The sequence below is a fragment of the Agelaius tricolor genome, unplaced genomic scaffold (assembly GCF_023055355.1).
Source record: "Agelaius tricolor isolate 1412-34295 unplaced genomic scaffold, bAgeTri1.0.p SCAF_4, whole genome shotgun sequence".
Taxonomy (NCBI): Eukaryota; Metazoa; Chordata; class Aves; order Passeriformes; family Icteridae; genus Agelaius; species Agelaius tricolor.
Window position 1 is genome coordinate 46,275,017 of NW_027269264.1, and position 14,281 is coordinate 46,289,297.

General features: G+C 35.9%; 1 protein-coding gene across 1 annotated transcript in view; it reads left to right on the top strand.

The window, feature by feature from the left end:
* The window catches only part of CPLANE1 (ciliogenesis and planar polarity effector complex subunit 1), a 59,385-nt gene that overhangs the window by 36,732 nt on the left and 8,372 nt on the right, over positions 1 to 14,281 (top strand). The window contains exons 33-46 of the mRNA XM_071425522.1: positions 1,904 to 2,161; positions 2,332 to 3,081; positions 3,932 to 4,098; positions 5,302 to 5,431; positions 6,357 to 6,411; positions 7,508 to 7,612; positions 8,095 to 8,187; positions 8,833 to 8,945; positions 9,199 to 9,397; positions 9,671 to 9,912; positions 11,295 to 11,388; positions 12,029 to 12,196; positions 13,143 to 13,256; positions 13,625 to 13,655. Coding sequence (XP_071281623.1) covers positions 1,904 to 2,161; positions 2,332 to 3,081; positions 3,932 to 4,098; positions 5,302 to 5,431; positions 6,357 to 6,411; positions 7,508 to 7,612; positions 8,095 to 8,187; positions 8,833 to 8,945; positions 9,199 to 9,397; positions 9,671 to 9,912; positions 11,295 to 11,388; positions 12,029 to 12,196; positions 13,143 to 13,256; positions 13,625 to 13,655 — 2,519 coding nt within the window. The remainder of the gene's footprint in view (positions 1 to 1,903; positions 2,162 to 2,331; positions 3,082 to 3,931; positions 4,099 to 5,301; positions 5,432 to 6,356; positions 6,412 to 7,507; positions 7,613 to 8,094; positions 8,188 to 8,832; positions 8,946 to 9,198; positions 9,398 to 9,670; positions 9,913 to 11,294; positions 11,389 to 12,028; positions 12,197 to 13,142; positions 13,257 to 13,624; positions 13,656 to 14,281) is intronic.

The following is a 14,281-nucleotide window of genomic DNA, read 5'->3' on the forward strand; positions in this document are numbered from 1 at the left end:
TGCTATGAGATAGGATTAAGAAGAAGGCAAAGCAGGCTCAAAACTTTAAAAGGGTATAAAGAAAATCTTTTTGACAGTAACTCAAAGAAAGAATAATAAGAATCAGAATAAAACCTTTAGAACACTTCTCTTTCCCCTACAACCTTTTCTTTTTCACTCACAACTTACAGAAACAATTCAGTCAGTTTATCAGCTCTAGAATAGTCTTCCATTCCCTTAGGGAGGGGAGTTGCCCTTGCCATGCCATTGACTTCTCCACAAGAAACAGTTCTCTCATGGTTCTTAATGTCCATGAATAGCAGCTCCTCAGAAATCTGCAATCATGGAGTCCCTCCCATCTTTTGCAGCCTTCCCAAAGCTGTGTTTATGAGCCATGTCAACTTATGGGGTTCAAGAGCAAAGGCTATCTTTGTCTGTCTCTGAGATCATCATCTCTGGGAACAGAGGTCTTCTTCTCTCCCTTGGGGCACTCTTTTCTTTCTCTGTTCAAACTTCTCCTGGGATCACAACTACTTCAACATCTGCTTGCTTTAGCATAGATGCCTGTGCTTATATCTACAATTTGAACACTTCATCCCCCCATACTTTCAATAAGTTACAGGGAAAAAAAGTCTGATGTATCAATTATATCTTCTCCATAGCCTTACAAGAGGATTTCAACACAAACCTGAAGCATCTCCTCAACCCTCTTATCTAGGACTTGACTTCTTCTTACTGATCTTCATGTCTCATGTTGTTCTCTACATGTCTTTACTCTGTCCTTTTCTCTCACCTGAGGGAGTATTGAAGGTCTGCAAGTGTTATCTATGGCCTAAAAGAGTTAATATCTCACCCAGGGCCTGCAGATGCTCACAGGATCCCTGCCAAGGATGTTCATAGTGCTCATGGTGGTGGATTTCAGGCCGCACTGGGGCTGTTTCAGAGTCTCGGGGGGCCCAGGCCAGAATGGTGGTGGCCGCTCTGGCTGTTTCCCGTCCCTTGCTACGTTCAGTTCCAGCCACGGGGCTGCTCTCTCTGTAGACTACAGAGCTGCCTCTGGGGATTTTTTTGGCTGCCATGCTGGGATCTCGAGCAGTCCCCGGGGCCTGGCCCGGCCCTCCCCCAAGTGCCCCCGGGCCGAGCGGGCCTGACCTGGCCCTGCAGCAGAGCCTGCCCAGCCTGGCCTGGCTGAGACAGGGCCAGGCCAGCCTTGCTACCTGTTCCCAGGCCAGAAGGGAAAGAGAATTCTCAGGGTTTGTTCGTTTTTACATGTGTGTTCACAGAGGCAGGTCTAGTTTTTAATTGGCTCATTAATATTCTCATTCTCAAAGCTAACCAGCAATTGGTTTTGCTAGGCACAGAGGAAGCTCTCAGCAGCTCCTCTCAGAAAAAATCGCTTCCATGGGTGGCTTCAGTGCAAAACCAGCACAGGTTGTTTTCCTTAAAGAGATTTCTAATTCCATGTTAGCCCCTGTGAAACTTATTTTAGACTGAACTCTTGCTTTTAATTCAAGAAAATGAGTGGTATAATTATAGATCTTTGAGTATGTTTTAGCTCACATAAGTCAATGTCCTTCAACAGTTTACACTTGGAAAAATTCTGATGCTGTAATAGCTTTTCAACTGTGCTAGGATTTAAGTGGTTGTAGTATGTTGAGCCAATTCTCTATGACTTTACATTTATTGAAACTTCACAAAAAATTGAAGGTATTTGTTTTGCTTTAGCATAACCTATGGCAGGTATTTGTTGTACCTTATAAGGAAGTCCAAAACAGTAAACAAGTACACAAATTAATCATTATTGAATCATCCCATTATGTGTTTTGTCACCTCAGTGAACAGCTCTAAGATAGCCTAGACCTTTTTGCTAAGACTTCTGTTAAAGTTATTGGCATTTGTTAACTTTGTTCATGTGTGTATTCAGCTCCAGCAGATCAACTTCATGAGTTTAATGCAATTAGTGCAGTCGTCCTTTACCAATGTGCCTAATGTGCAACAAGTATTGCAGCAGCATCGGTTGGTTCAGCTGGCAGGAAGCCAGCCTGCACACACTGCTGAAAGCAATGCTTCTCCGAAAACACAAGTGCCCACTCAAGAAGAAAAGGGAAAAACTGGTCAAGAGAGCTCTGTTTTTCAGCCAAGGAAGAGTATAGAAGATGAAAGCAACAATGGTCGAATAAAAGTAGGTATATCAAAGCATGGTTCATGAAGACTGTTCAGTATATCTGGTATGTTATCTATCCTGTTGAGTTAGGAAATGTGTCAGTGTATTGGTGTAGACAGAACTATTTTTGTGAGTATTTAGTGCATGGTTGATATGTAACTACTGGTTTGTTTGCTTTTCTCATTTAGAATCATCTGGATAAGAGTGCCTCTTTGACATTATTTGAAAGCAACAGCAAGGAAACAGGATTAATGTCACTATCCCAAGATTTGCATTCTTCAGTGCCTACTAAACCACTTCATCTCCTAGCTTCTTCTTCAGGCATCCAAAAAAAAGTGAAGCTTATTCCTGTTGAAAAAAAAACTAGTTACTCAAATGGATTTCCTTTGCTTAAGCTGGAATCAAGTTGTCATATCAAACCAGCATTTTTACATCCAACAGAAATGTCATCAGCGTTTGCCAAGCTACCCCCAGTACCACGAGTAGCTTGGAGTTCATCAGATTCCTCATGGGACCATCATTCATCATACGCACCGAGAAAGAGTAGGGCAGAGGAAGATTTCCACAGAAGTAGATACAACCCTGAGATTTCAAGACAAAAGCATGAGGAAAAGGAGAGATGGGCAGAAACAGTGTGTGAGGGCCCTCCCAAATATCTGAATTCAGATCAGTGTGAAGGACAGCAAGAAGATTCGCCTCAGCTACAGTTCCCTGAAAATGTGAATATGTTCAAAGCACCACGCACTCAGAACCTAGCTGCTATTCCACTGTTGCACTTGCAACTTGACCCAGTGCCTAGAGTTCCACCAGCTGTAAGGCAGCCAATCACTACTACTTTAATACCTGTTAAACCTGCAGCAAAGGATGCTGACTCCAGAGAAACACAGTGGGATGCAAGAATGTCACTACTTCAGATTAATTTACCTCAGAAAAAGAAGGTACTGGATTTTAATAATATACTTTTCTAAGTTGTAATGTTTTGTCAATTTCATGGTTTCTTAGTCACCACAAGTAATTTCATCTTTACAGACTTTGAATTTGAAATTGTTCAGTACAGATGCCAGGAGGGATCTAGAACTAAGGGTACCTGCTTATTGACATGTCAATATGAGACAGACTGCAAGCCTGAAAGTGTTTATAACTACATTAAATTGATTCTACATTCCATAGCTTATCAATGTTCAGCACACTGGTAATAAGTGTGAAGAATTTACTATCTAAAATACTGGACAATATTTGTATGGTAAAAAAATAGGGTTTTTTCCTAGAGAGATTATAATAGAATTACTTACAGAAACAGAATGTGGTGAAAAATCCTGTTTTGCAGGGCAGAAATAGAATGGTAAAAGGCTTGGTAAGAAAATGTTATGGATGCTGAATACCCAATGTTTGGAAAAATGTTATTTCTTATGGACTTACATGCTTGCATATCCCAGTTGAGAGGAATGGAAATGCTTTTCCTTGAAAGGTGGTTCTTCGGTACTTGTCTACAGTGGATGGTTCATAACTTCACCCTGAACTACCTACATAAGAAATGCAAATATTAGTGAAATATGTTCTGTGGAGAAAATTCATACCTTTTAATTTTCAGAAAATAGTTTACACATATACATATTGGCAGAGGTTCTGTTCTGATGCTATTAATACTCCATTTCCATATTCTTTACAAAATGTTACAGGAGTTTTGTTTGTGTAACTGAAATCCACACTGGACTTACTTTCTTCATCCAATCTGACTGGAGTTCCCCTCCCCATTTTCTGTCTTTCTCTCTTTCTGAACCCTCTTAGGCACCAAATCTCATCCCACTTCGAGATCTCATTGCATTTGAGCAATGCCACAAGCATCATTCTGTGCCCAGTAGCTCCTTTGGACAAGACCAAACCAAACCTATCCAGCTACTAAGAACTGATGTTGAACCATTTGAACTTAGAGATGTGAAGAACAAAAGAAAAAGGCAAGCCAGATTTTTAAAGTGGAACTTCATTTTGATAGATTAACTGGTAACTTGTACTTTCTAGCTTTGGCATCAGAGGGAGTGTATTCTCTCTGCAGAGAATAAAATAGCAAATGCTAGTAAAGATACAGCAGAAGTGTATCATCAGGATGTGAGGAGTTCTTGCTCTTAGGAGATTGATAGGAAGAAGATTCAAGTGGAAATGTTTTTCATTCCACTATCTGTGTTTTGAAGTCTTGTTGTCTTCTGAATGTTTGCTATACACTCTTAATGAAATGCTCACTCCTTACACAGTGAATATTACACAGCACTTCTGTCTGGGCTGCATATTGTCACTGTCATCTTCAAGAAAGAAAGAATTATGTGCTCTTTCAATGTAATTAAATACGTAGGCTGTTTTTAATAGAGACAGTGATTAACAAAATTCCTGCTGAGCCTGAGTTGTAGGTTTTTTTGCTAGGTATGTTATTTATAACTTACAAAATTTGATCTATTTGATGTTAATTGATTTCACAAACAGTTGGAACAGTTGTTTAAGCTGCTTACATATCTTTACTTAGTTCTTATAGAATGCTGATAGAATGTTCTGGAATAGAATACTTGGTTTCTTTCAGTTATGTCATTTTGGAGCAGAGGCTGAAGACGAGTTTTTCACTATTGAAGTGAAAACTTGCCACGCAAGTAACTGCAGATACAGTTAGAATACATTTTAATAGTATCTGTATAAGTGCTTCAAGCTGTAGTTGCTGTCATATAATCTACTTGTCACATATTAAAGAAGAAGCTATAGTTGCTGTTGTGTAATCTATTTGTCACCTAGTCGTAAGAAAATTACTACTGTGTCATTGAAGTTTGCTTCTTATAGATTCCTTATGGGCATTTTGTGCAGTAATTATTAATTATACACAAGCTACAGATGTGAAGTATTATGAGGTTTGTTATATTTAATAGTAGTCTATTAGACAATTAGTAGATTTTAGTGTAATTGCTGGTATTTCTATGGGTTCCAACAACATTTTCAAGTAGTTTTCAAGCAGGCAGAAATTGTGATTTAAACCGATCTATATGCAGCAGCTGTTGATCTTTTCCAATCTTTATTTCAGAGTTTATTTCTTAATAGTAATCTTTCCTAGAAAACAACCATAGGTATTGTTATTATTTCAAAGCACTTCTTCTCTTTACCTGTAATTAATATGTTGACAGTAAAAAGAGACGTGGTAAGAAGCAACTGAAAGAGAAGGAGGAAAAGAAGAAACCAGGCGTGTCCTTCTGTCCAGATGACTCCATCATCAGTATTAGTGACACAGCAGTGCCTTCTGAATCAGAGACTGGGGTATAGAATTACAGTTCTTTCTTAGCTCTTATCTTTTCCACTCAAGTATTAGCAGAAAAGAAAGGAGAAAAATATAAACTAAACAATAATATACTTCTCTTCCAGGCTCTAGCCTACAAACAGTATGCATATTTTTAATTCATATACTTGCATTTTCTGTAAACTGGAAATTGATTTTTATAAAAGGTTCCAGAGTTGCTGTTTTTTTTTCTGGAATGTGAACTTGTTTTGATAGGCTATAAGTCTGCATGTACATTTATAGTAAATACCTATAAAAATGTTAAAAATTAAAAAAAAAATTCCTAGTAGTGACAAAGTGACCCAGGCATTATTCTTTCCATGTAGGCCTGGATGTATGACAATATAAGTGTAAGGATGTGCAGCACTGGAATCTCAGGTTTGTCTCAATCCAGACTGAAAAAAAAAAGCCTTCATCAAGCTGGGTTTTGATTAGGCCTTTTTGATATCTTTTGGAGGTTATCCTAACAAGTACCAAATTTCAAGCTTAGAACACTACCAATTTAATGCTGGATCACTACCCAGAACTGTGTTTCTAGTCCATACCATACTTTCTCTAAGACTTCACTGCAGCACTGCAGCTGGAATTGAGCAGGTCCTCAGCAGACCTGGAGATGTTCAGGATTCAGCAGGGGTAGGATAGACTCAAAGAGGAATAAGGAATTTATGTTACTGCATGTCACCCTTAGGTACCTAAGAGAATGTTACATAGTCAGTAAATTCCACTAAGTTGGAATAGATCAGAGGAATTAAAACAGGCATTGAGGAAAGTAAGTGACTGTTATTTCTTTTTTTCTCCCAAATCATTACTCATATGAGGTATATTGGATAGTTAACATCACCAAGAAAGCCTTTACTCTGCACTGGAACTATTTTTTAAAGATATTTCTTTTTTTCCTTATATTAGGATCACAAACAAAAATTGGCATCTTACGTTCAAGATGGTTTTTTCTCGTCAGTGGGCAAGTACAAGTCTTTTTAATGTTTTGAGTATTCAAAAAAAAAATCAAGGAACATTAGTCTGTTAGAATTCACAGTCAAACTCTACAATAATCTCCATGTTAAAAACTAGGATAGTGTGCTTTGTGGTCAGTAAAGCTTTCTGTCTTATGGGATCTCTCCCCAGACCTTTCAGGATGTACAACAGGTGTCCAGATCCAGAATTTTTGGGAGATACTAGTCTTTTTTGGGATTGGTATGAAGAGAGGTGCAGGCAAATTTAAAATCTTGTGCAAATTATCTGAAGATTCAGAATAGTTTTCACAATAATTTTAGAAGTATTTTGATTTTTCTTCAAAATGAGTGATAATCTTGTATTTATGTTTATAAACAATAGAGTTAATGAAATAATAGCAGTATGTCAAGTTAATTACCTGTGGTTGACAGTGACTTCTGTTCATGTGATTAATCAAAATAATTCTCTAAACATTTCCATTCCTAAATTTTTATTGTATTTTAAAAATATATTATTCCAACATTATTTGCCTGCATATTCTAATTACACAAAATTTAAGGCTCTTGTAAAAGAAACTCACTACATGCAATGTTTCTAGCCTGCAACATGAAGACCAGACCTGTGGAAAGATTACCTTCTTTATATAATATGTTAATTCATGACAATATTCAGTTCTGTCATAGGACAAAATGCAGTTCATTCTCTGAAGTTTGGCCTTAAAGAAATGCAAACTTTGTAGAAACAACAATAAAGAAATGAAAACATATGTGTCATAAATATTCCTCCCCTCCTTTTAGAATGTGAAAGACTGTTACTGTTCAGCGTATTAAAATATTTAATTTAAAATCACATATCTAAACTGAATCTTGGTTGTAATTCAGTGTAACATTGTGTCAGTTGTTTATTCACATAAAATTGGTAGCATGAACTTTTCTTGGAGTAATTTTTGAGGTATACTTAGAGACAAGTGAAAATTATCTGTCATAAATACAAGTAAGAAAATGTTGGAGCCCATAGTTGTGAGTTAGTATCATTGCTTTCAAATATGTCAATTTTTTTTTTTTATCAGTAATAGACACCTATTTTGTATTATCCCATTTTAGATGCAATGGATAAAGCAAGTATTACCTCAGCAGATCTACATTATTTGGCTTCTGTAGGAAAAAAAACAGCAGAAACTCAAGATGCAAGTACAAATACTTGTCCCGGTAAGTGCTACACAGGTAATCTACAGAAACCAACTGTTTCTGGTGTTGATCTTGATTAGTTGTGCTATTTGAGTTTTCAAAATGCAGCAAGTTTGTAAAGAGAAAGCAGGTTTTTGTGCAGTTTTCTTGTTTCTAAAAGAATTAAACTAGAAAAAACCAGAATATAAATTATAAAGCAGTAGTTAAAATAATTATAATTAAAAATATTACTGACACAATTATGTAAAAGCCTCTTCATGCTTCCTGTAAGTCAGCTCTGCTGCAACTTTTTCTGAAAGCTTGTTTTAATTTAACTTGACTTTATCTAAATGCATTTTAGACAATGTTTCACACTTGACTGAAATTGCTTCCTTTCCTCTTCCCCCACTTTTCTTTGACTGTGAACTGGCAAATCAGAAATGTACACTCAGATAATGCCATTGGCGTCTTTTCTTTATGTAAACTCATACATTCTGGTCTTCTTTTTTTTTTTTCCAATCAAGAGCTCAAATCACATCAGGATCATGGGATCAGTGGTGGAAATGAGGTTTCCAAAGTTCAAGAAAACGAGCTGGTCACATCTGTTCCTGTATCAGGTGTGGCTGCAGTCTTTCTCCACTTCATTTGTTGTTTGCGAAGTCTATAAAAGTGTTCTAACATGGGTTTTGTATCTGAGACAGCTTAATGCAGGGTGCAAATAACATGCTAATTTATCTGATTTTCTGAAACCCAATCCTCATTTTGTGGATTTTAGCTTGATTTTTGTGCTCATTTAATCTTTAGATTTAGTGTAATGTAGAACAAATGAATTGATCAGTAGGATGTTAAAACAGATCACACAAAATTGAGCCTGCAGTAGCATTGTTCCATAAATACATTACATAGATTTCAGTACCCAAATATTTTCCCTTTGGTACCAAGACAGCATACTAATTTTTCCATTATTGTAAAATTCAACAATGTTCTTCTATTTGAAGATAATTTCACTACATCACATGACTCATTTGCAGATAGTTTTATTAGAGGTTTCTATCTGAGTAATCTAATTTCTTTGGATTAAGTAAAGATGCAGATTTTTTTTACCTAAGTAGGAGGGACTTAGATATTAATAGCAATCTAGATGGCAGCTTAGTCAAAGCTTTTCTTATCTTCTAGAGAATGCAGAGCTGTTTCTTAAAAGTCTGAAGTTTTTTGTGTCTTTTACTGTAAATATAATACTGACTATTATTATTTCCTTGTAGAATCATCCAGTTCCTCTGAGATACTACTGCCAGACATGTATTTAAACCTGAATTTCCCCACTGAAGTGAATGAGAAACCTTTACCATCCCTTCTGTCAGATGCACCTGATTTGGTTAGTGATCTAATGTACATATGGCTTAAATGCATTTTAAGTATACTGTTTGTCTTCATGAATTTAGGTTCTTTGTATCTGCATGAGTCAGTTGTGTAGTGTGGTAGGGAAGATTGTATTTATTTTGTTCCAAAAACAAAAAGCCTTTCATCTGCAAATGTCAAGAGGTAAACACAGGAAATGGTGAACAATGCACTATAAGCAGCTCATTCCAAACACATACTGTATAATTCTTCATTATCTTGTTGTTTAGCATAAACGGGAATATATCAGTGTGATTGACATTGAAGACAGTGACATCCTTAGCAATTTGCCCACGAAACCTGAGTCTGCAGAAGAGATAGCTGCTGAACAGCAGAATGAGAGGCTTGAAATTCCATCTACTGCAAAACTTCATCACACAGCAGCTTCTGTTACTAATGCAGTTCTACCTGGAGCACTTCAGAAGCAAGGTAAACCATTTCAGTTTTAAATCCAAGAAAAAGTAATATTCTTTTGATGTAATACTTCCACAGAAAATCTGCAGCCTTTTCCCAATTAACCTCAAGGTTTTTTAGTCTTAAACATCAACCTTGATACATTTAACTTCTTTTGTACTGATTCTTGCCTTCTAAAACACCCTATTAGGTATGGCACATTTATGCCTAATTGCATGTAGTATTTAGGTGCTTGTGGCTTATTCAATGATACTGGTGTATTCTTTTTTTTTTAAATTTTATTTTAAGATGATCAGCAGAAGAACGTGTCAAACAAATTGCAAAAGGAAGATAAGTCAGATTCTGCTACAGATATTGTAACTTGGAACATAGCACATGAAGATGGAGGAACTCTTCCTTCTTCAGGGCTTCCACCCAAACTAATTGAAAAAGAATACTTTTCCACAAAGCAGAAGGAAATGGATATGCAATTACGGGTACTAGAGAACATAGTGGAAAATATGGAGCGGGATTTCAGAAATAGCAAAATGGTAAGTGCTAACTGTTGGTTTTTAAACAGTTTATTTTTTCAACAAAAGACAAAACTTCCATTTTGGAACGATGTGTTCTCAAATCTGCTGAAAGATATCTGTTGAAAGATATATATATATATATATATATATTTATTTATTTATTTATTTATTTATTTATTATATATTTGTAACATTATATATAATATATAAAATATTATCTATATTTTAATACAAGTTTTACATATATGTATATACATTCTTTCATATTTAGTGCTGCATTCTTTCATATTTAGTGCTTTCTTTCATATTTAGTGCTGAATCTGTTGGCTGACATGGTTGCTTACAATGGACCAAATGTTGGCCAGAATGGTGATATTAGTGAATGGGCAGAACATACTTAATTTCTGTGTAACTGAGTTCAGGCTGAGCAGGAGACCTTTTTTTGTCAAAGACTTCTGCAGTTGTACCTCTGCAAAATAGTTTGTGACTATTTCTGGAGCCTGATCCAATTTGTTTCATAAAATACTTGCATTTTTGCCATCTTTATAAATCCTGGAATATGTAATTAAAATAAAATTGGGCTGTGATGGATTTTTTAGGTCTCTTCTAACTCATGGTATTCTATGATTCACAGAAATGTAAAGACCTCATTGTGTCACTTACACACAGTTATTACACTCAGTTGGATTATTTAATCACTTACATTCTTCATCAAGGTTGTTATTTAAGTCAGATTTTTTTAAAAGCCTGTAGGGAAAAAAAAATCTTGATATATCCTGTATTTGTTTCAGCATTTCATAGTGCCTGGGTTTTAAAACTTCTGGGTATCTCGCCAAATCCTAAAGAAAAACCCTTTCTTGGTCTTTTTTATTTAAAGTTCATACTTGTTGGTCATTCCTTTTATAACAATTTCTCATTACTGATATGTAATATCAGTTTTGAGATTTGTTCTTTTTGAGACTAATGGTCAGTAAAATGTATCACTCTGGGTTAGTTTTAGTTTTCCTTTTCTAGTTTGAAACTTCAAACTTATGAAGACAATGGAAGTATTTTAATATCTGTGGGTTTTAGATAAAATATATATTGGAAAACTTCAGCTACTTTAAACATAATGTGATTGGTAGAAGTAAAACTGTTCAAACAAATAATAGAGTTTGTATGTATTTTTCTCAAAGTAAGTATCCAGAAGATTGTAATTCTTACATTAAATTAATCTACTTGAGCTACTTTGATTCCTGAACATTTTTGTTTGTTTTCAGTCAGAAAACTGCATTAAAATGTTCAAAAGCTTCTGACGAGAAAAATATATTTAAAGTGGACTTGGCATAAATATGTGTGATATAAATCTCAGAATACCTTGAAGGAAGTATCATTACCTAGTTTTTGGGTTTCACTTACAGTTAGTGAAGCTGATAGAAGATTTTGAAATGGCTGCTGATTCAGACCTTGGTGCTCATCCTGCAGTCTCTGAAGCTGCTGGAGTCATTGGTGCTGGTATGTGTCCAGTGAACAGAAGGATAATAAATTTACCATGGAATATGCATATTAAATAACTTCTAGTTACCACAGACATTTAATGCAATCCCTAAAGGTGTTACTGAAATATAAATCAAAAATACCAGAGAAAGAAATAAAATGAAAGGTAGCCAAGCTGAGTATTGAGTTATCATATCTACTGGTTTTATTAAAATCTTACATCAGCTTAACTGTTTACTAGAGCAGATGTATTGAATGATATATTGTTTATCTAACAAATAACTATGTAGTACCTACTTATAGCTACTGGGCTGTGCCAAGAACATTGTCTAATCCACTTATGGAGTTAATGCAAAGCCAAGTGGTGGAATCAAATCATGGCTATATCTGTAATCATACGTAAGACAATATTTAGGATGTCCTTTAAACTCACCCAGAGCAACTCCTGGTCCAGTAATTTTCTTTGTGTGTGCAGGACTGGTTCACGCAGCACAGCCCAGGAGGTGCCCTTCTCTAGGGAGGCACAGCTGATCCAGGTCCAGGCTGTTGTAGGTGACAGATAGATTAAAAATGCCACTAACCAAGATATACGATAATTTCTGCATTTTGAGGATTAGCCATTGATCCGCACTAAGTACAATTTTGTTTTTTTCCATAGAATCAGAAGATCATTTGATGGGCATGAGTTTTGAAGATGTTATAGATGATCAAAAGGAGAGCTTAAACTTGAAATATCCTATGCCCAGTTCTACTACAGTGGATGCACACTCTTCTGCCTCTTCAGCCTTGGCGTCTAAGTTTCCCAGTGGCCTGAAGTCACCTTCTGGTATAATCTTTATTGTATATTTTTCCTCTTTGCATCTTTTAAAAATAAGTAAACCTTTTCTTCATGCTGTAGTACTTCCTCATGGCTGTTACACAGGATGTTACATAATGTGAATGAGCTCATTAAAGTCAGGCATGAGTCTTTCTAGATTGCATTATTTAGAATGCCTTCATTGATGTGTGATGATGAGTTTGTTACATGACATAACAACATCACTAAGTTTTGAAAACAGTTCAGTACTGAATCATACTTGCACTCAAATTCACTCTTACTGAAAGAAAATAGTCAGCATCGGGTCTGTTTCTGAAACCCATCACTGTGCTGATTTGTACTTATTTACCTAAGTGAATATAAATGATTATGATATCACAGAACACTCAAAGCTTCCTCCAAAAGCTGTCTTGATCATCTCTGTCATCTACCTCTGTCTAGAGAGATGATCTCTCTGTTAAATCCAGCCTACATTGGCAAAATCAATGGGTTTATTTCTCTGTACAGTAACTACTGTCTGTGTCCTAAAAGATCATTGTATGAGGTCTAGTCATTTTGAAAACTGAGGGTAAATTGATTTTTGCAATTACGAAGACTACAGTAGCATTAAAAGGAGGATGAAAAATCATTCTGCTGGCAACCTGTTGCCTGAGGTTAAAAATGCAGTTGTATTGTTTTCTCTGTGTATTGCCTGCACTGCTTGCAGTCAGACTCCCAAAAGTGGTATGTACTTTGTACATGTGAATGTGCATTTGATAGCCACATTTACAACAATCTGTCTTAAAAGGTATTAAAACATGGTTCCTGTGTCTGTATACAGCACTAGTGAATCTCAAATAGTAAACACACCCAGTTAAGTTTTGAAAAGAGTAATCAAGTTTTCTAAGTATAAATTTGTTATTTCCAAGCTAAGAAAACTATAGGTGATACTAAGTTGCAACTATAATTTTTTGAGATGGAGAGATTAGTTTAGGAGAGGAAGCAGTGTTCTTCCTTCCAAGACAACCATACTGCTCTTCAGTTGCATCTTCTGAATTCCAAGCTTCTTCTGAGTACCTGGATTTCTCAAGTAAGTGTCAATCATTAATTTTCCAAGAAACACTTTATAATTAATTGGAACAGACTATTTCCAGTTAGTTGGTCATGGCAGAAAACTGTGAACAGTGACAATATCTTCCCAGCCAAACTACCCACAAAAGCCAGGAGCTGTTAATTAATGCTCTCTGGAGCCTCTGTGCTCACCTGGCAGTCAATGATGTGTTGTTTCACAGGCTGTTAAGCTTATGTACCATATTAATTTATTTTTAATGTCAACTGTCAAATGTCAATTGTTCTTGACATGTTTCTATATTTTATCCCACGGGCTGTTTAACATACATATGATTAGTGTGTGTAAAAGGGCAGAGATATTATTAACAAGGACTGTTTCTGTTTCAGGTGCTCACATAGGCAGAGATCTATGTCCTGGGTATGTATTTTGAGACTGGTGTTATTGACAGTTCACCAAAAAGGTGACTGAAGGGATGGAATCATCACTTTATAAAAATTGAAGCATTTATTTTCAAACTGAGTAAAATCCCTTTTGTTAGCTAATTTCAGGCATTTACTCTGACTTTGGTGGTGCCTGTTAGATTTGCTTCACGCAAAAGCTCTAGAAGCATTCAAAGTTCTTTACTAATTAAAAGTATTGGAGCTGTTAATGTAGATGGTGCTCTTGTCTGTGTGCATTTGTTATTTCTCCTATTTGTAAACGACTTTTTCAGCAAAATACATGCAGCTGCTGTGGGTAGCTTTCCACGAGGGCCAGCTATCACCAGAAGGTTTTTAAAATCTTACTGTGTGAAAAGTGTAAAGCAACAGACTGAAGATTTCAAAACTGGGAAGAGCCTATGCATAAAATAAAATGGTCTGACATATATTATCACTTTTAGCTACTGTTAGTCTTCTGTATCCAGTAGAAAATACTAGCTGGTTTCCTTTCTTCCTGGTCATTCTGCTCCATTACCCATCTTTATTGCTTTGCTTTGCTTGAAGCATAGCTGTAAACTGAATGGTTTATCCTATTTTTCTGGTATTTTAAGTGGAACTAGTTGC